The following is a 20301-nucleotide window of genomic DNA, read 5'->3' on the forward strand; positions in this document are numbered from 1 at the left end:
AAAAAAAAAAAGGTTTTGGTGTAAAGAGTTAAGTGTTTGTATTCTCTTTTTCTTTCTTTCTCATGGGATAAAAAGTGATCAGTGCTGGTAGGTGTACTTTAAACCCTTCCCTAGAAAAATTAAAATAATATTAAGATATTTCCTTTTTACTTCATTAATTGCATTATGTTGTAGGCCTTACTGTATTTTTGTGGATCTTTGTCCAGATGGAGATTGGTCATGAGTGGATGTCCCCCAAGAATCTATCTTGAGACCAATGCTCTTCAAAATCTTTATCAGTGGCTTGGATAGTGGGATTGAGTACACACTCAGCGAGTTTGCAGATGACACCAAACTGACTGATATAGCTGACACAGTAGAAGGGGGGGATGCCATCTAGAGGGACCTGGACTGACCTGAAAAGTGGAGCCATGAGAACTGAATGAGGTTCAACAAGGCCAAGTGCAAGGCGTTGCACTTGGATCAGGACAAACCCAGATATGTGTACAGACTGTGAAGAATTCACCGAGGGTAGCTCTGCAGGGGACAACTTGGGCGTCCTGGTGGATGAAGTTAGATGTGAACCAACAGTGTGTGCTTGCTGCACAGAAGACCAACTGTATCCTGTGCTAAAGAGCAGGGAGAAGGGAGGTGATTATCTCTGTGAGGCCCTATGTGGAGTACTGTGTCCAGGACTGTGTCTCTAGCACAAGAAAGATGTGGAGCTGTTGGAGAAGGTCCAGAAGAGGACCGTGAAGATGATCAGAGGGCTGGAGCATTGCTTTTGTGTGGAAAGGTTGAGGGAGCTAGCTCTCTTCAGAGAAGAGGAGGCTTCAATGAAACTTTGTTGTTGCCTTCCAGTACCTTAAAGGAGTTTCTAAGATGGAGGGAGGTTGACTTTTTACATGGGCAGGTAGTGATAGGATGAGGAAGAATAGTTTTAAGTTAAAAGAGTGGGTATTAAAATTAGATGTTAGGAAGAAATTTTTTACTTAGAGAGTGGAGAGGCACTGGTGCAGGCTGCCCAGAGAAGCTGTAGATGCCCCATTCCCGGAGGTTTTTAAGGCCAGGTTTGTTGGGGCTCTGGGCAGCCTGAGCTGGTGGGTGGCAGCCCTGCCCATGGCAGGTAACTGGGGCTGGGTGATATTTAAGGTCTCCTCCAACCTAAGCCATTATATGATTCTATGAATCTTGCATGTGTTCCGAAGTCATGCAACTGTACTGCCTTGACAAGAAATGTGATGCTCTTGTACTAGCATTGAGAACTATGTAGGCTGTTGTCATTCTTAGTCTCAACCCTGCCACACTATCCTAAATAATCTAAGCTGTGATATGATTGTTGGTTGATTATTCTGTAGGTAAATATATTTCTGTAACTCTATCATTTCACCAAGGGTTTCTTTTAACTTTCTTCTTTTACATTTCTCTTGCAATAATTATGATAACTGTAAGGAAAGACAAAGCAACTAAGGAAGCGTGCAACAAATGTTCACTACATAGCGACTCAGATGTATTTCCTGTAGTCAAATGAAGAACTTCCCATCTTTCCTCTGTCTCTTATCTATGTCTGCATATTAATCAAGTGCCTGAAATATTCATATGAGAAGTAACCATTTATACTCTAGTAGTTATAGCTTTAATTGTAAATTTGGTGTATTATAACTTGAATCACTTTTTCATGAACTGTGCTCATAATTTGTTCATTTTATTATTTCCAAACCATTTTGCACAGCTGCAATCTGAATAAGCAGCTCAATTATAGTTAGTGTCATCCTTTAATATTCACTGTGCCTCATAGAAAACTTTGAAAGAAATGTTCTATTTAAAGACGATTATTCTTAAATATCATGGCTTTCGAGAGAAATTTGCATGAAAACAAATGCCTGAAGAGCTCATCTTCCTTTTTCATATTCCAATCTTGAGTAATAATTCTCCTGTGATCGTAGTCAATTGTCATATGATATGAGATCACAGTTCTATGTGACCAGAATTTTCTACCTTGGACACATGCTTGAAATCCAAGTATAGCCCTTATTTCGCTAATACAATTGGGTAATTCTGATTTCAGAATCAACTTGGAATTTGGCTGCAGGTTTAAGAAATAAATGCCTTTAATATATATACTAAAAATATTTTTGTATGAATTTCCTTGTTTTGAAAAGGTACTGTTTTTTTCCTAGATTAGTTTTAGGAAATAGTTCTTTGGATCAGATTTGTTCAATGGGTTATGTTCAGAACATGTGAAAATATCAGTAGCTGAAAAACTACATGCATTTCTCCTTTGTGGTGTTCATTTTCATTGAACAGAATTTTCTTGCAGACTTGCTTTAAATTCCCGTAAAGTAGCCATTGTGTTTTTGTTAATCTGCAACAGTGGCAAAAAAGAGAATACTATATTTCTATGTATTTCTTTGAAGAGTGGAAACTAAGCAGAAACTGAGCACATGTAAAATATTGCATAGAATTATGTGAATACAAATTATATGTCTTGTCTTCAGCTTTTTGTATCTTATTTCTTCCTACACTCCTATTTTATCAAATTGCACTTCCCATTTTTTAAAATTAGTAGATCTTGAGAGTCATGATTTGTAGAATTGTCATCTTGATAAATAGTTGAGATTAATGCTTTCATCCAAATTATGCGTCCTTTTTAGGATGATAACATTACATAATAATAGGGGCAGATTTCCAAACTCTTGATCAACAAAATGGTTACAGAAAGACTTCTTAAATAATTCATTTCCATCTATCAAGGCTGACGTGAGGCAGGGTTACCAAACAACCTCCTTTTGACAGGATAGTGCACTAGTACAGTTCTTATTCATTGCTCTGCTACTGGCACAGGAGCGTCTGTGGGCATATATCCAGGTCCCCAGGAAACTTGGAAACATTCCATTTTAAAGAACTGTAACTGTGGCTAACAAACCGGCTGCTGTATTGAGCTCAGAAGGAAGTCTTTGTAGCAGAGTGGAAGGAACTGAAGTTATTTGCATAACATCCAGCAGCCTTAGTGGGAAGAGTTGGCAAGAGGACAACAGCAGAGTAGGCAGCATCGAGGTTTTATCTTCTGACTTAGCTGTCAGTGATTCCGTTCTTAAATCATAAAATGAGAAGAGAAAGATGTGAAGATTTTGAAGGAAATGATGGGGACAAGCGAGTACTCATGATCTTACTGACAACATTCTTTGTGGAAGTTAATAGTTTATTACATTTACCAAATAAAATAAGTTTATATCAAATAGTCTCAATGTCATCTCTAGATGTTTGTGAGTTGCTCAATTCTTATTACGGAGAGAGAAAACCATTAATAATAACAAGTACAGGATAACATAATCAGCATAGGCCAGCTGTCAATCAAAGCATGCTATTATGTTAAGTTTTGGAAACTTACAGAAATGGTCAGCACCATAACACACACATTTTACATTTAAAACAGGCAGATTTTGTCTATTAGGCCAACTTTTTCTTTTTTTAAGTTTCCTAGTATATCTTAAATATTAGTATTTGAAGATGTGATGAAATTTTCAATAAAATGTTAACCAAGAATTCTAAAACAGACATTTCTTCTTCTGTCATTCCAGCTTTGTTCTGTAAAGAATAATAATACTCTTTTTAAATGTTATCTTTTGTAAAATACCTTTAATTAAAATGCTCAGGCCATGCTACATGAAGTGTTTAAGGCAACACTACCGGAAAAGATTGTCTTGCTTTCATGTTGCCTCTGGGTTCTTTCCTGCTATTTACAATAGAGCAGTTTGTGAGACTAAATGGTAAATTACATTATGGATTTGGATTCAAAATAACTAGGGTGGTAGTTTATTTGTTACTACCCCTTTTTGCCAATTTAATTTAATTATCCAATTTAATTTTGACCTACGGTTACATTCCTGGCCCAATTCACAACTTTTGCACAAATGCGTATGATGGAAAAAAGTTAATAGAAGGGAAGAAAAGAATTGAATTTTTGTAGGATAAACAGTATTGGCCTTACATGTATTTTTCCATTTTGTAAGAGCTTATTTTTGATTAAAAAATAGTTTCACAGAGTAGCAACTTCTATCAATGGTTTTGTGTAGGAAAAGACAAGAAGTCTAGAATATGTGATTCTACATAATTAAAAAAATTAATCTTCAGTAAGCAGCTAAATATTCTTCCTGATATGAAAAATTGCCCTCTATTTATTCTCAGTACTTCTTTTTCTTGCATAAGTAGAAAGATGATTCTGGAGTAGCTTAGTCTTCTTTCATTGTTTTTTATTTGGTAAAGTTGTCTTAATGTAAGAGCTTTACTGTTCATATAAAGAACACTTCCAATAAATATTTTGTATAAAAAATAAGAATGCTGTCAGCTGTTCACGTTAATGTGAATCTCATGGAAGTTTTAATGTATCTCACTACTACAATATTAGCTGTGCCACAAAAATGTTAAATATATTCATTGGTACTTCTCTTTTTATGTTGTATTTTCATAAGTCTTTTAAAAATCCTACCTACTTTTTCTGAACAATTGTTTTTCCAAACAAGTTAATTTTTAGAATTTTTGAAGTCTGATAAGAAAACCAAAACTTTATTTTACTTGACATAATTAACCATCAAACAAGCTTTGAGGAATTCATATGTAGTTAAAGTTGCAATATATAAACATATCTTTGGACATAGTTAGCAATAACAACGAGTTGCATAGAAACCATCAAATTCATGATGCTAGCTTGTGTTTATTGACCCATTTTAGCAGAAGAGTCTTCAAATTTGCTGTATGAAATGCAGTTTTGTGTTGTTTCTTTTTCTTTTTCCTGACAACCAGAAAAACATACTTTGAACTTTTATTTTTAATTATTCCTTTTCCTCCCTGCCTCACACTTCTTGTTTTGTTGTTTTTTTTTTCTCTTGAGAGTTTCTGGGGCATTAAATATAGGGAGAAAAAGAAATCATTTTCAGAGCTCTTCTTGTTATCTCTTATCTTCATTGAAGTAAGTGGAGAATTCATATTTCAGTCTAATTTTAACTCTCATAAAGGCATATATGTTTGTTAGTCTAGTTTTATGTGATGGGTTAAAGTATGTGCTCTGCTTGTGAATGAATCTTCACAGCATGTGTTATAATCTTCTTTAAGGTCTTTAAAGCTTTTAAAGTATTTTTTTTTTTTTGTCCTAAAAATTCCAAATTTGTAAGTAATTTAAAACTTATCAATAAGGCTACTCTCTTGTCTGGTTTATGAAAGACAGCAGATGTGTTCTCTACCATAGTAACAACATTAACAATCCACATTTCCAGCTAGTGGAATGTAGTGTAACAAACAAAGCTGTTTTGCACTCTAGTAAAGAAGCATAAGGAAATCTGTTAGGAGAGGGGGAAAAATCCATTTATTCACTGAGTTATCATAGAAAATTTACTAATCCTTAAAATGCTCTTTTAAATGGAAAATTTTGATTTGTCTGTTGTCCTGTTTTCGTATATTTTACTTACATTTTTACCACTTTTGCCTCAGTAACGCCTATATTAATCAGTCTCAAGCAAACATTAAAAAGATATCTTAGACATGACTGTACTCTTATGTTATGTAAAAAACAGTGTTTAGGTAGAGATTAGGTATTTATTGTTACTGTCAGTATTGGGGGGGGGAGGGGTGAAGAAAAGGACAGAACTGTACATAACTGATATGTTTGGCAGAACCTGGTCAGCTGGCTAGACAGTGTACATGTACTGGTTGGCCAATGAACAGCTGTGCAAGTCCAAACTACTCACATCCTGTGGGGATCATATAGGAAACTGGAATTGTTGCATTTATTGAGTTTTAGGTGGTGGAGAGTATAAAATCACAAGAAACAAGTCTCATTAGTTTCAGTTTCATGGGAGATAGTATATATACAAACAACACTAAAAGCTTACCATTGTTGACTATAAACATTTTAATACACTTTGTTTTCATTTCTTTTCTAAACAGATAAAAGACATTTGACTGGATTAATACTGAACTGAATGCATCTGAACGGAAGGAAATATTTTAAGATTGCTCTCCTGGCAGAAGTTGGACAAAAATGGGACACTGAGGGTTCTATTTACTCTTCTGGGAAGACTGTAGCTGTGTATTTACTTTTGGGTTTATTGGCCCATGAAAAAACAATGTAATAATAAAACTAACAGTACATTTATGTAACTTTATTGGTTCCCCTCCCACTGACTGGACATGAGTGATCAAAGGTCTTTGCAAGAAGATAAGCACAAAATCAACAGAACTTCTTCAAAGTTCAGGGAGTCTTCAAGAAGCATGCAATCTGATGATTATTTTGCTAGAAAACTTAAGGCTTTGAATGGTAGCATGGGTCCTCCTGTTCCTTCAAATGCATCTAGCAAATCTGAGAGTAATCAATCAAATGGTACGCCAGCTGTGCCTAAAATGGGTGTTCGAGCAAGGGTATCTGAATGGCCCCCTAAAAAGGATTGCTCTAAAGAACTGAGTAAAGCTGCTTGGGAAAACAGACCACCAGCTAGTTATGAAAGTGTTGGATCAGTACATCCAAATGGACAAAATGACCAAAATGAAGGGCAGCAAGAAGAGCTAGAACTTGAATTTGCAGAGGGAAAATACTCTATTGGGGATCTTTTTGTTCATTCCCCTCAAAGGGGACTTCATCCCATAAGGCAGAGAAGCAACAGCGATGTGACAATAAGTGATATTGATGCTGAAGATGTTTTAGACCAGAATGCTGTTAACCCAAATACTGGAGCAGCACTTCATAGAGAATATGGCAGTACTTCTTCAATTGACAGGCAAGGATTGTCTGGAGAAAACTTTTTTGCAATGCTAAGAGGATACAGAGTGGAAAATTTTGAACATAAAACCCTTGCTCCTTTTGGATTTCCTGAGTTTTTCCACTGTGATCCTTCGGTTTCTCCAAGTCTACATGCTGCTGCACAGATTTCCAGGGGAGAATTTGTCAGGATTTCTGGCTTGGATTATATGGATAGTGCCCTGCTTATTGGTCGAGAAAGGGAGAAATCTTTCAAGAGGAGACTAAAAGCAGAAACGGTAGAAACTTCTCTATTTAGAAAATTACGGACAGTTAAAAGCGAACATGAAACTTTTAAGTTTTCTACTGATCTGGATGATAGACTCGACAGAAATGTTCGCTCTTGGAACTGTCAGAAGTGTTTTGCACATTACGATGTTCAGAGCATTTTGTTTAATATAAATGAAGCAATGGCTACCAGAGTAAATGTGGGAAAAAGGAAAAATATAACCACTGGGGCTTCAGCTGCATCACAAACTCAGATGCCAGCAGGCCAAACGGGAAACTGTGAATCGCCTTTGGGAAGCAAAGAAGATCTCAATTCAAAAGAGAACTTAGATGCCGATGAGGGTGATGGGAAAAGTAATGACTTAGTATTAAGTTGTCCTTACTTCAGGAATGAAACTGGTGGAGAAGGAGACAGACGGATTGCACTTTCTAGGGCAAATTCAGCATCTTTTTCTTCAGGTGAAAGTTGTTCTTTTGAGTCGTCTCTGAGTTCCCATTGCACAAATGCTGGTGTTTCAGTGCTAGAAGTACCAAGAGAAAACCAGTCGATTCACAGAGAGAAAGTGAAGCGTTACATCATAGAACACATTGATCTTGGAGCATATTATTACCGAAAGTTCTTCTATGGAAAAGGTAATTTCTTCTAATGCATGCATGTCTCAAATCAGTTGCATTAGGTTTTACTTGCTTTGGAAAAAAAAAAAATTCTTCTCCATGGGAAGACTGAGGATCTTGAAATGTGTTACTAAAATTAAGCCTCTTAATATTTCCCTGTGGGTAAGCAAGAGTCCGGTGGATTATGTGTAAAGATATGCAGTACTTGCCTAAATTCATTAAGTGTTGGATCACTTAAATTGGTAGATGAAGTAACTTCTCTGTTCCAAGACTTTGTTGGAGGGCAGGAAAAAAAAGATCAGTTTTATACCCAGAAAAAGTCGTGGAAATACCAGTACTCAGAATGGAAATCATTATTTACTAAAAGGGGTTTCCAGAAGAAAATATTTCATTATCAAAGCTCACAACTACCTTCTAAATTAAACTGTCTTCTTGTGTCTCTAAGGTGTTTGATACTGTGCATACATATGTATGCTCATTAAATACAGAGCTGTTGACAATGTTTAATTTTTGAGCCTTAAGAAGATTGTTCTATGCCTTTCTCCTCTCCTTTTACTCTTTTGGGTATCTTCAAACTGCAAAGTAGCAGGGTGCTCTTCTCAGTAGAGTAACTAACTTGGCTTGAATTGTTATTCAGATAAGAGATTTTCATTCTGATCTGCTTTGGCTCTCTGTATTCAGCAGTGCCTTGCTCAGTGTGTTTTAATCCCTGTTTTTGTGAGAGGCAGAAACTCAAAATACCTCTCGGCCTATCTGTGTTATGAGTTCCTGCTCAATCTTTTTGCTGCTATTAAAAGAACGAAAAAAGGAACAAAACAAAGAACAAAAAGAAAAGAAAAAAAAGAAAAAAAACCAACAACCAAACACCCAAACCTAAGACTTCCTGAAATCATACTTCTTTTGCCTTCTAACTGTATTTGAACAGCAGGAAATAAGCTCTATACTGTATTCCTTTCTGTACTCCTTACTCCTGTGACCCTTTATGAGAGACTCAAAAGAAAGTCCAGTAAAGTTTAATGATATGGTGGAAACTTAGGACATATCGATTGTAAAAACGGTATATTTAAAAGAAAAGGAGGGAAAAATCTAGAACTGTGATGTATGATAGAGAAAAAGGCACGTGGTTGAGCAAGGATGGGCAGTAAATTCAAGTATTCAAAATGGCTTCTATGCTAGGCAGGTTGCAATGGACCAAAAAGTACTGAGGGAGCCAGAGTGGAAGAGAATGAAGGGAAACTTGTGAGAATAGTGTGTATTATTTGAGAGGCAGAAGAGAGGATTGGCATAGACAGAAATAATTGTCAATGGAGAAATGTTGTGGTCTGATAGGAAGAAAAAAAAAAAGACAAGGACTAAACCAAATAAAAGATGACTTGTTTGTGAAATTCTTTTACAGTGGAGGTAGTAGAGGTTCCAAAGAGCTGAACGTTTTTGTTTTTGCAATGAAAAACAATGAAAATGGAAGGAGAAAGAAAATACAAAGAAAAAACACTTTAAATAAGATACCTGAAACAAAGTTAATGGTTTTTCTTGAAGGCTGATGCAAGTGAAGTTAGTTTTAATTAACTAATGTTCTGATTTTGAATGATCTCTTGATTAAAAATAAAGTGTATTTATGTTAGTGTAGTATTGAAAACTTAAGTGGTATCTTAGAATTGTACTCCATATGGTATAATACTAGTGAATGTGAATTGTTAACGTTCTTGTTACTAAGTGTTCTGTGGGTAATGTTCTTCAAAAGTAAATACCGTGATGCATTTAGTATTCAGGAGGAACTGTTATGGTTTCACCTTTAAAATCATATATATGCCATGCCCTCTTCCATATTAAGTTTCAATGGAACAGTAACAGAAGCTGTACAAGAGAAACCTTTATTTGATATCTTAGGAGTAAAAGAATAAGCAAGTCAGGGCACACATAGCAAAAACTCAGTTTTTGGTATCTACTGTCTGAAGGGATCAGGCATGTGTGGAATCTCCAGATTACCTCCTGCTGAGCACAGTTTTACCTAAAAAGAAAAGCACATAGAGGATATAAAACAGGTATTTTTCCTTCAGCGCCAAAATGTCTTGCTGTTGTGCTGATCTTCTGTGTAAGAAAAAGTGACATTTGTATGCATACCGAGTCTTGATACTATTCTGTGACAGTGAGTTGTCCTAGCTGATTGTTCAGTGAATTGTAGGTTTAATAGCACAGTTGAATTTAGCAAAATTGTGGAAGGATGAAATGAAAAATTTAGCAAACAATAGTCACTTGTATATAGAGACATATGTAATGCTACTGATTTTCTTTGCCTTCAACAACATATCTGTGATAGAGAAACAACTTTCTGCATATTTGATTTAATTCACAGTTTTATAATTGGCACTTGTCAGCATACAAGTTTTATTTCTGTTTTAAGATGCACGGAAGAAACACCCGGGCATGTGTAGCACTAATTATTCTGTTCCCTTTCAAGAAATGAAAGATTTGGAATTCAATCTTCTGAAATGAGCTGTTGTTTTATAATGCATATTTATAAGCATTGTAACTATTGTTAAAATCAAATACAACAAGACTGATGTAAAATATGTTAATGTTTATGAAAACTATTTTCTCAGTTTCCAGTTAAGGTTATCAAAAGCTAGAACATCTTATTTTATCTATTGGTTTTGATTTATTAATTGTGTCCTTCTGTGAACTAAATGTTTGTGTGATGGACTGAGATGAGAAGGGGGAAAAAATTGTGTTGATTTTTTTAAAAAGGATAATTGAAGCTTGCTGTTATTGTCATTGAGTTGTCCTTTTCCTTTTGCGTGATTATCCTCATAATACTTCGAGACTTGACTGCTATTACTATGCTTTTTATTTGTGGGATGCTTGCTAACAATTTTTACAATTGTTGGATTTATGAACTGATATCAAAGTGGAAAAAAATGTCTTAAAAGAAATGTACAGGCTTAGCAAGCTTTTGGTATTAATTCAGACTTCTATAAGACCTTCATGTAAGAAGAAATATTGACATCTGTTCCTGAAAATGACAGATAAGGAGTATTTACTGTCTATTCAAACAGCTAAAAAATAGCATTTTCCTCTTTCATTTCAAAAAGATGATACTTTTAATTCAGTGTAAATAAATTTAATGATGTTAATGAGTTTGTAGCTTGAGATTAAAAAACTAAGAAACAAAACAACAACTTAGAATTAAAAATGTTGTCTCTAAACGTTGGAATATATACATTCATAACACTTTAAATTTTTTATCTCTTCTCCGCTAACATCTTGTACAACATATCTGCCAAGCTTGCATTTTTCTACTCAGTAACATAGCTGCCAAGTGCCTGGTATATGTGGAATACAGTTTTCTCTACCTCAAAACAGAAAGCTATAGAAATTAATTAAGTTTACCCCTTGTCAAAGCTTGACTATGCAGCTATGGGGAGTTATGTTGTTCAGAATGTTTGACCTATGAATTTTATTCTCTCATGCACACACAAATTAATATTTTTATAATCTATACAATCTTATTCCATTTATTTGTTAAGTTTACTAATTGAAGTTTTGATTTAACACTATGAAGTATGAGCTATAATTAATCCATACAGGTATAATGGCCAGGGTGGAGAAGGAGAGAAGAATGTAGCGTAGCTGGTGAGCATGAAAGAATAGGTTTGTCTGTGCCTTTTTGATCCCAGATGTTCCTTGCAAAAAAAGTTTTCTGTCTACAATGTGCTGCTACTCGTTTTCTTTCCAGTGGGAGATGGACAGTAGCCACCAGTATACTTTATAGACAGATCTTTGGAAGACTACTGTAAATGTAATTTAAAATTGGTTTGACAAATAAATCTGTCATTTACATAATTAGAGATAACTTTATCTTTTTGTATCCATTCCAAGCGTGGGATCTCTGGGATGACTTCCCAGTAAAAGAAATTTTGTAAAAACTTCCTTATTCATTTCTGAAAACTTTCTTATTCATTCATCAAACGAGTTTAATCTAGATAATCTTAAAAGAACAAATTAATCTATTGGATCGTTACTATTTAAAACCTAGAGTTATAGCATAAACCTGTTTAGAGGAAAATTCTGAAGATCATCAGTCCAATTCCCTATTTAAAGCCACCTTTGAAAGTAGTTTTTGAGCAACCTGTTCAGAACCTTGTCTCTCTAGATTCATTCTATTTCCAAAATAGAGATTTCACAAAACTCTCCTGGCAACGTGCTCATTGGTTTGATTCTCCTCTATGGGGAGCAGCATCTTGTAATTGTGGAATCTTGTCCTTTCTTTCTTACCTTGGAGAAGAGTCAGGTTCTCCTTTACTGTTACTGTCCTTCAGATGATGGGGTGAGACATTTGCTCTCCTGCTCTTCTTTAGGCTGTGAAAACTCATCTCTTTCAAGCTTTGGCTCTTCTGTTATGTGCTCCAACTTCCTGTTGTGTTCAAAGTTTTCTTGGTAATTGTCTGCTGGACTTGTATCCAGTTTTGACAGAGGGTGACAGCATTCCATGTGTGGTCTCAAAAATGCCTGATAAAGAGGAATAATCTTTTCTCTTGATTTACTGGAATACTCTGACTAGCACAGCCCAGAGTGTGCTTACCCTCCATTCCTACCAGGCTGTTCTGCTAACTTCTGTGCAACTTAGTGCTCACCTGGGCCCCATACTTTTCCACAGAGCTGCTCCTGAAATAGGTTGTCCCAAGCCCATGCTGTTTCATGACCTTTCTCTATCTGAAATGCAGGTCTGTGTCAGTTTTCCTGTTCTTAGACTGCTGAGGTCCCTCAGAAATGCAACTATAACCTCCAATACATGAACTCTTTCCTTTGAATTTAGGCTTGCATGTGAAATTCCATCCCGTCCTTCAAATCTTTAAAAAAGGGTATTAAACAGTAACAGCTCCTATCTACTATCAACTTCTGATACAAATCTTTTAGCAACTGGCCACTAAATGGAATTTATATTGCTTATCAGAATCATTTTAGGCCAGCTGTCCAGTCAGTTTGTCTACTTCGTAATTTCTGTGTCCAAAGCAAGTCTTTTCAGTTTACGTGCACAGGTACTACAGGAAGGCTATCAAAAGCATTGCTAAAATACATGTTGCTAACATTCATTGCTGCATCTTCGTCCACAAAACTAGTTATCTCATTGTAGAAAGTAATTTGGTGATATGTTATTTGTATTCGGTAAATCTATGCAGGCTATTCCCAAGCATCTTTTTATTGGCTTCCATTATAATTCTTTCTTTAATCCGACTGGGGCCTAAGACTTGGGCCTGCTTGTAGTTTCCCAGATTCTCTCTTGTGGGTACAGCCACTCACTATAATATTTCAGAGGTGTTAGTGGCCTTACAGTGACATTGGCCAGTTTCCTCAGAATTTATTCTGTCTTATTCCAAGGACTGGGGTATGTCCAGTCTGTCTGTCTTGGTCTTCTTCCTCTGTAGGCAATACTTCATAGACATACCCCTAGTTGGCCAGGACCATTTAGCTCAATGACAAATTTAACTTTGCACAAAGATTGAAGAGTCACTAGTCTCAATTTTCACTTGTCAGAACTGAATTGCTGAATGTACAGTGTCAAGCAAGAATGAGAATAATCTAAATAAAATAAAGGAACCTATGTGGTACCTTATTTGTTTGAAGACTACTAACTTTTATTGGAAACTTTACTAGATAGTTTCTTCAAACTAGTTTTTTACAGTATCGTGCAAAAAAATAATTATTTTGGTATCAGTAGTTGAACTTAATTATGAGTTGTGTGATGAGTTATCATTCTACTCATCAAAGTTCATATTTTGTGATTTACATACTGTACAGTAAAGAGTATACCCAGTGTATTTACAAATCACAGCACTCAATTTGAAGTAATACTTTTTTTGGTGCAAAAATTTTTAATGTAGTTTCAACGTTTTCTGGGAGATTCACACTTCATTATTCTCTTCTTTCTTCATTCAATTTTGTGCAAAAGAGCATCAGAACTACTTTGGAATAGATGAAAATCTTGGACCTGTAGCAGTCAGCATCCGGAGGGAGAAGGTTGAAGACGCTAAGGAGAAAGAAGGATCTCAGTTCAACTATCGTATAGTTTTCAGAACAAGTGAGGTAATATTATTTCAGAAATATTATTTTAGTAATTCTGTGAAGGAAAGCTGACTTAGAACTTAGGGTGCTAGTTGTTTGCTAGCTTGGAAACTAAATCTGTTAATTGGAAAGAGATGTTTCTTGTACTGTTAGTAAATATAGTTGCTACCTAGACCAAAGCTTTTCTCTTCACTGCTAGATACAAATTATCTTTTTAGATAGGCATCCAACAGGCTGAAATTAATATATCTGCAAGAGGTAATCAAAGAATCAGGTAATAAGAACAAAGCTGTGGGTAAATTTGGACCAAACTGTTAAATGTTATGTTTCTAATGATAGGAAAAATGATTAAAAAATGCAGGGGAAAAGAGAGGGGAAAAATATGAAAGTACTAAAACTTAGGTGTACTTTTGAGTATTCTATTTCAAACTATTTTCTTAGAAGCTTTTTTTACTGAGAGACATGCTTTATGCACTTCAAATAATTTGTGGAAAGAGCACTACAACTTCCTAAGGAAGAGAAATGGAGAAGTGCTGCTCTCTTCTCCTTCTCAGGAGTAACCAATGATAGAATGTGTGTGAATGGCAGAAAGCCACGTCAAGGGTATTAAGAAGAAGTCAAATACTGAAACGGCCTTCACAGTGAGGTGGCTGATGCCTCAGCCCTACCAGATTCAAAAGAGTTCAAGGATAATACCCTCAACTATCTGCTTTAACTTTTGGTTAGCCCTGAAATAGGTAGACAGTTGGACTTAGCGGTCTTTGTAAGTTACTTTTAAGTGGAACTATTTTATTCTATTCTATTAATATGTTAATAAGATAATTACTTTAACTGGAAGACTAGCTTTCATTATTATTGTCAAAGGACATTGCTCTTAATTTTTATTTCAAATCAATTACTGTCGCTTGCAAAAGTAATTTCTTTATGACAGCAACAAGGTCTGATTTGCATGAAAATACACAATGTTATTGTCCTTACAACTGCTTGCCTTTTTTTACTATTAAAACACGTTCCTGATATCTCTGGGCTCATGCACTTTTTACAAACACACGGAAACAAATTTTTTTTCAGGCTAGTTTGTTCCTTCATTGCCAATAAAGATGTGCCTCTGTTTATGGAGAGTAGTGATTTAGGTTACTCACTTCTAAGTAATGTTTCTTTTTGCCAATAAAGACAATGTAACATGGTTTAAAAAATGAATGGATAAGATAAATGAAGGTGCCATTAGGCATGGCTTACCTTGTCTGTCCAACCTCACAATCAAGTACCATGTTTTCTAGAGTAATATGACATTAAAATTAATGATTTTTAGCTTCCCAGTGTTTTAAGATTCTTTTTTAGAAAAAATAAATCTTAAGAATTTTACTGAGTTCATAAGGTCATCAGTAAATTTCTTTAAACAAAACATAGAAGCATTTCAGTTGGAGAAGACCTTCAAGATCACCAAATCCAACCATCAGCTTGACTTTCTGAGTCTCATCACTAAACTGTTTCCCTTATTGTGACATTTTAATATCTTAAATATCTCCAGAGATATGGACTCCGTCACTGTTCTGGGCAGCCTCTTTTAACACTTAACCAGCCTTTCCATAAAGAAATTATTCCTAATGTCAAATCTAAACCTGCCCTGGTGCGACTTGAGACCACGTCTGTGTGTCCTGTCACTTGTCATGTAAGAAAAGAGACTGGCACTCTCCTTGCTGCAACTTCTTTTGACACAGCTGTAGAAACAATGAGATCTCCCCTCAGGTTCCTTTTCGCCAGACTACACAAGCCCAATTTCCTATATCGCTTCGAATAAGTTCTTGTTTTCTATTCCCTCCACCTGCTTCGTTGCTCTTCTCTGCATGCTCTGGAGCAATTCGATATTCCTGTTGTTACAAGGACTTAAAACTGAACACAATATTTGAGGTGTGAACTCACTGGTTCCACATATGAAGGAACAGTCAATTCTCCTGTCCTGCTGATTATAAATACATAACTGAGATAATAAGAGCCCGTGTCCTCTTTAAAAGTTATCTAGAAATCTTTTTACTCATTTAAAAAAATTGAATACATTGAAATTTTTCTTCATACTTTGTTTCATGCTTTTTGTAAAACATGAAGACATTATCTAAAATTCTTTCTAATATTGTAATAAAAAATGCTTTGTATCTTTACTGCAGCTTACTACACTTAGAGGAGCAATTTTAGAAGATGCTATACCATCTACTGCAAGGCACGGCACAGCAAGAGGTCTGCCTCTCAAAGAAGTGCTAGAATATGTAATACCAGAGCTGAGCATTCAGTGCCTGAGGCAAGCATCCAACTCACCCAAAGTACCTGAACAGCTACTTAAATTGGATGAGCAAGGGGTATGTAGCGTATGACTTTTATTTAAAGATTATTCATTTAGAATGTATTTGTGGCAGTGGGGATTTAAAATATTTTGCAGATAATATTGATTAGCCTGGATCTGTAATGCAGATCAGTCACATTTTTTATTTTGGCAATATTTACTTATGAGTTCTGCATTTCTATTGACAAAATGAGGTTAGCTTTTCTAAGCAAATTATTTTAAAAATATGTTACAGCTTGGGAAAAATGATTAGGCTATCGCGATCCTCTTTAGACCAGTAAGTAGGAGGAAGATTATAAGTAAACTTCTAATGTCTGTATTGAGTTATTTCCATGATCTTTTTTTGCCCTGTATATACTGTGTACAAAGGCTGTATGCGAATGAAAATACTTCTAATATGCTTCCTTAATACTGCTTACAGGTAAGAAGGCAAAAGGATATAACATATCTTTATGTCTTAAATTTTTATTTCTTTTAACACTAATTTTCTGATTAACTTTCACAGTAGATTGAGTAGAATCTTTCTTGGTTCAAACAATGGAAATTATAATTGAGACTATGTCATTAATTAACTGCACCAGTAATGAAATATTCACCATTTTCCCCTCAAAATTTATGCTTATGAAGTTTGTGTTCAGTAAAGAGAATCAGCCTCACTAGAAGCTTGTAGGTAAATTCATAGCTTCTGAATAATTCAGAAGGACAGACTTATGAAGGGATTTCATTGAAGTGTTAAAAACTTGTTTTATTTCATTTAAAGTAAAGATTACATTTTCTGTGCAAAAGTCAGTATCTGTTTGCCCAGAGAGGTTGTGGATTCCCCTTCCCTGGAGATGTTCAAGGCCAGATTGGATGGGGCCCTGGGCAGACTGGTCTAGCATTGAATGGGGAGGTTGGTGGCCCTGCATGTGGCGGGGAGGTTGGAGATTCATGATCCCTGAGGTCCCTTCCAACTGTGGCATTCTGTGATTCTGTGATTATAGCAGTGGTATAAGTTTTTTTTAATGCTAATTCAGTTTCAAACCTGGTTGTGTCAAACGTATTGGTGTCTACCAATCTTTTCCTGTGACAAAGTAAAGGTAGAATGAGGAGTATTTCTTTTTGGTTTAGAATATTAAGCTGGTTTTGTATGCATGCTTTATTATTTTTCTTTGTTGTAGTCTTCGAAGAAAACTTCTAATTAGAAATTAATTTTGTCCAAGGTCCATATTTTTTACTGTTTTTGTCAGTGCTTCTGGTAATACAACAAAGGAAATCAGTAGCGCTCTGTTCTGAATATGAGAGTTCTTGATCTCCTGTTGCTCTCAGGATTTCCTGTTCGAGTTCCAGAATGAATTTAGATTAATCTAATAAATAATAGTAATTTCCTAAAGGCACTGGATGGTCTAGAGAGCATGGAGTACTTGTTTAGTTGACTTCAGTGAGATATTTCCCAGACTCACGAAAAGTATTTCTAAAAAATAGTTATGGAGATTAGTAACTTCAGTGGGTAGTGTAGTTTTAAACATCAACTCTTAATTTTGAGATGCGGTGGTACATAGCACTACTGAGTCTTAGTACTTGCTTCTGAAAATTCAGTCTTACTTTTAAATTGACTGTCACCATGCAAAATGTAGTATTAATTATTTAATATACTGCTTATTATGGGATAATTACTTAGATATAAGCAGAAAGCTGTGCATAGAACCAGCATGAGATCCATTTATGCTTTTATGCCCTTATGTACTTTATGCTTTCAGTTTATTAATTAAGCAAATATAAAAAGATTTATGCTTGGTAGCTGAAAGTGACAAGTGTCTGAAATATCATGAATTTAAAAATATGAATCATGATCTAGAGGTTTAATACTGTCACCAGAATAATAAGTATTTTGTATAACAGTCTATTAAATGTTTGCATAGTTTTTCAGCAGATTGAAAACTCTTTCAGTGTTATGAAGCAAATACTGAAACAAATCAGTAGTTCCAGTGAAATCTAAAGTGGGTTGTGGAGAAAGCATGGCTAAAGCATTGTCCTTAAAAATGACGGTAGAAAGCTGATGCAAAGTGAATGGTTGACATGATTTGAGAATGTAAGTAGTTCCCAGTTATTCTGCCATGTGGTGATCAGTGTTAGATTTGACTGTAAATTTACAGGAAAATTCATTAATTTATCTACGACCTTGACAGGATTTCTTTTCTCTTTAATTCCACTCCGCATTTCTACTAATGGTTTATGGTATATATACTTTTTGAGACCAGTCATCATTCCATGAATGTTCACTTCTCTCTCAAACTAAGGCTTAAGATCACAAAAAGCCCTAAGAAAATAGGAGCTTCGAATGTGGTGATATTTAGTTGCTTTTGAAGTTCCTTGCCAGAAAAAACTCTGACATCTCCACATGGTAAAAGTCATCAAGTTGTTGTTATGTGATAAAGAATCTATGCTGTTTAAGACAACAAGGCATTAAGGTTCAGTAATGAGTGGTTTTAACTTGAAGTTGTCATTTTGAGGATTAATAAATGAATTAATAAATCACACAAAACACTCAAGTATGTCAATAAATTTAGACATTATTTTCTGATGTCACGTTATTAAATTGTTCTCAATTACACTAAACACAGTTTTTCTTATTTAGAAATCATGAGATCAGAACCATGTCTGAAATTACGTATACTTATGTAAGCATGGAATGCCATTCCAAAACTGGCAAACTTTATCAATTTAAATTTTCTGATATTCTGATATTTTCACATCGGTTAAATCGCCCATTTAAGATGCTCCCGAAGCTCATTTACATATTTCTTTCTTAGGCATTGACAGGTATCTTGATTTCTGTCTCTACACAAGCCAAATGATTCTGAGCTGAGTTACTTTGCTTAAATCTACTAATCTTGTGGGCATGAGTGCTTCTAATGCGTGGGTGGGAGGCTCAGATTATTGCAAGCATACTTGCAGCTGCTGTTTTGTTAGGGAATAGTGGTATTGATAGAATCAACCTTGTATATGATCACTTAGAATTTGCAATACTTGTCCATGAATTGAATACGCAGGATTAAGTGCTTCATGGGCAGGATGGTTTTAGATCTTTGTCTTTACTATTTCTGAAGGAGAGTGTTTTAACCATGAAATGACAGAATGTTTTGGAGGATACTTCGCTTCTGTTTGGAATTATACTAATGATTCAGTATCTAATTCAAAAATGGCTCATCTTAGAAAGAATGAAGGAGCATCACTGCAAATTTCTAGACTGTATATTTTACCCAAGTGGTTCCCTAACTTGCCATTCGCTTGTACTGTTAGTTGTTGCCATTACTATCGTAAAGTCAAGGAAATTAATTTAAGTTCCCTGTTTTTTAAATTGAAGTATTAGACACTGAGCTGGGGTAGAGGTGGCAATGTCCTACAAGCACTCTCATTCTCTGCTGAAAAGTGTCAAGTAACAGTACTGCTTCCTATAATCTGATGTTTATATGAGCAGTTCTTCCAGTTTCTTCCATTTAGGGTTCATGCTAGCTTTACACTGAATAAATAGTTTCTGGCATGCAGTCTGGAATATTTTACTAGCTACATAACTCTCCCCAGGCACTCTTTCAATGTGGAGATCAATCAGGGAGGCATTCTGGATGGATAGTATGTATGGCAATCAAGAGGAAATAGCAAGAGCAGACTGGGATCTTAACTCTGCCTTTCCCCAGAGATTAGAGGTCTAACTCAGGCACCTTCAGCAGTGTACACATCCATACCCCTGAATCTTCTTCTACTTGATGATCCATTTCATTTCAAACTATGGTAGAGTTTCTAGTTGATCTGTGCTCTGTGTGGTCTAGGTGCAATGTTGTTGCAGTGTCATTCCTCATTCCTGTCCTTACTGAGCCTGTATGTTTTCTATATTCCTAACTGATCCCTGGTTAATGACCTTCAGTCAGAATATGTAGAGAGCACATAAAGATTCACCCTATGAAAAACATATATCAAATGGAGAGGATGGACTGGGGCCTTGTGAGAGAGGGGAAAGGGCTGCCATTGTATATTGTTACAGTCTGTTACATACCAGTAGATCAAGTCCTGTAGTGTGCTTTTACATGTATATAGATCTGCTGAAATTGCAGAGCTAGGGCAATTTATACAAGGTTACATGGGAATAAATTGTCCCACTGATACTTTAGTTTCATTATCTGAAATGAACTTCAGTCTAGTTGATGTTTTGAAGGGTTTTGCTATTGATTTTAATAGTCTACTGCTATCCTAGTACTTCATTTCAATACATTTAGATTTGGAGCATGAGAATCATAGTGTCAGTGATTCTGTC

The 20301-nt window shown here is 35.4% G+C and overlaps 1 protein-coding gene across 4 annotated transcripts in view; it reads left to right on the top strand.

The window, feature by feature from the left end:
- SIPA1L2 (signal induced proliferation associated 1 like 2) overlaps positions 1-20301 on the top strand; it is a 109158-nt gene that overhangs the window by 18427 nt on the left and 70430 nt on the right. For all 4 annotated transcript variants that reach the window (XR_792520.2, XM_003204027.4, XM_010707008.3 and 1 more), the window contains exons 2-4: positions 5923-7630; positions 13560-13693; positions 15838-16026. Coding sequence is in view for 3 of the 4 variants with exons in the window: in XM_003204027.4 (XP_003204075.1) it covers positions 6166-7630; positions 13560-13693; positions 15838-16026 (1788 nt within the window). In the remaining variant the exon portion in view is untranslated. The remainder of the gene's footprint in view (positions 1-5922; positions 7631-13559; positions 13694-15837; positions 16027-20301) is intronic.

Source organism: Meleagris gallopavo, chromosome 2 (genome assembly GCF_000146605.3).
Source record: "Meleagris gallopavo isolate NT-WF06-2002-E0010 breed Aviagen turkey brand Nicholas breeding stock chromosome 2, Turkey_5.1, whole genome shotgun sequence".
Lineage (NCBI taxonomy): Eukaryota > Metazoa > Chordata > Aves > Galliformes > Phasianidae > Meleagris > Meleagris gallopavo.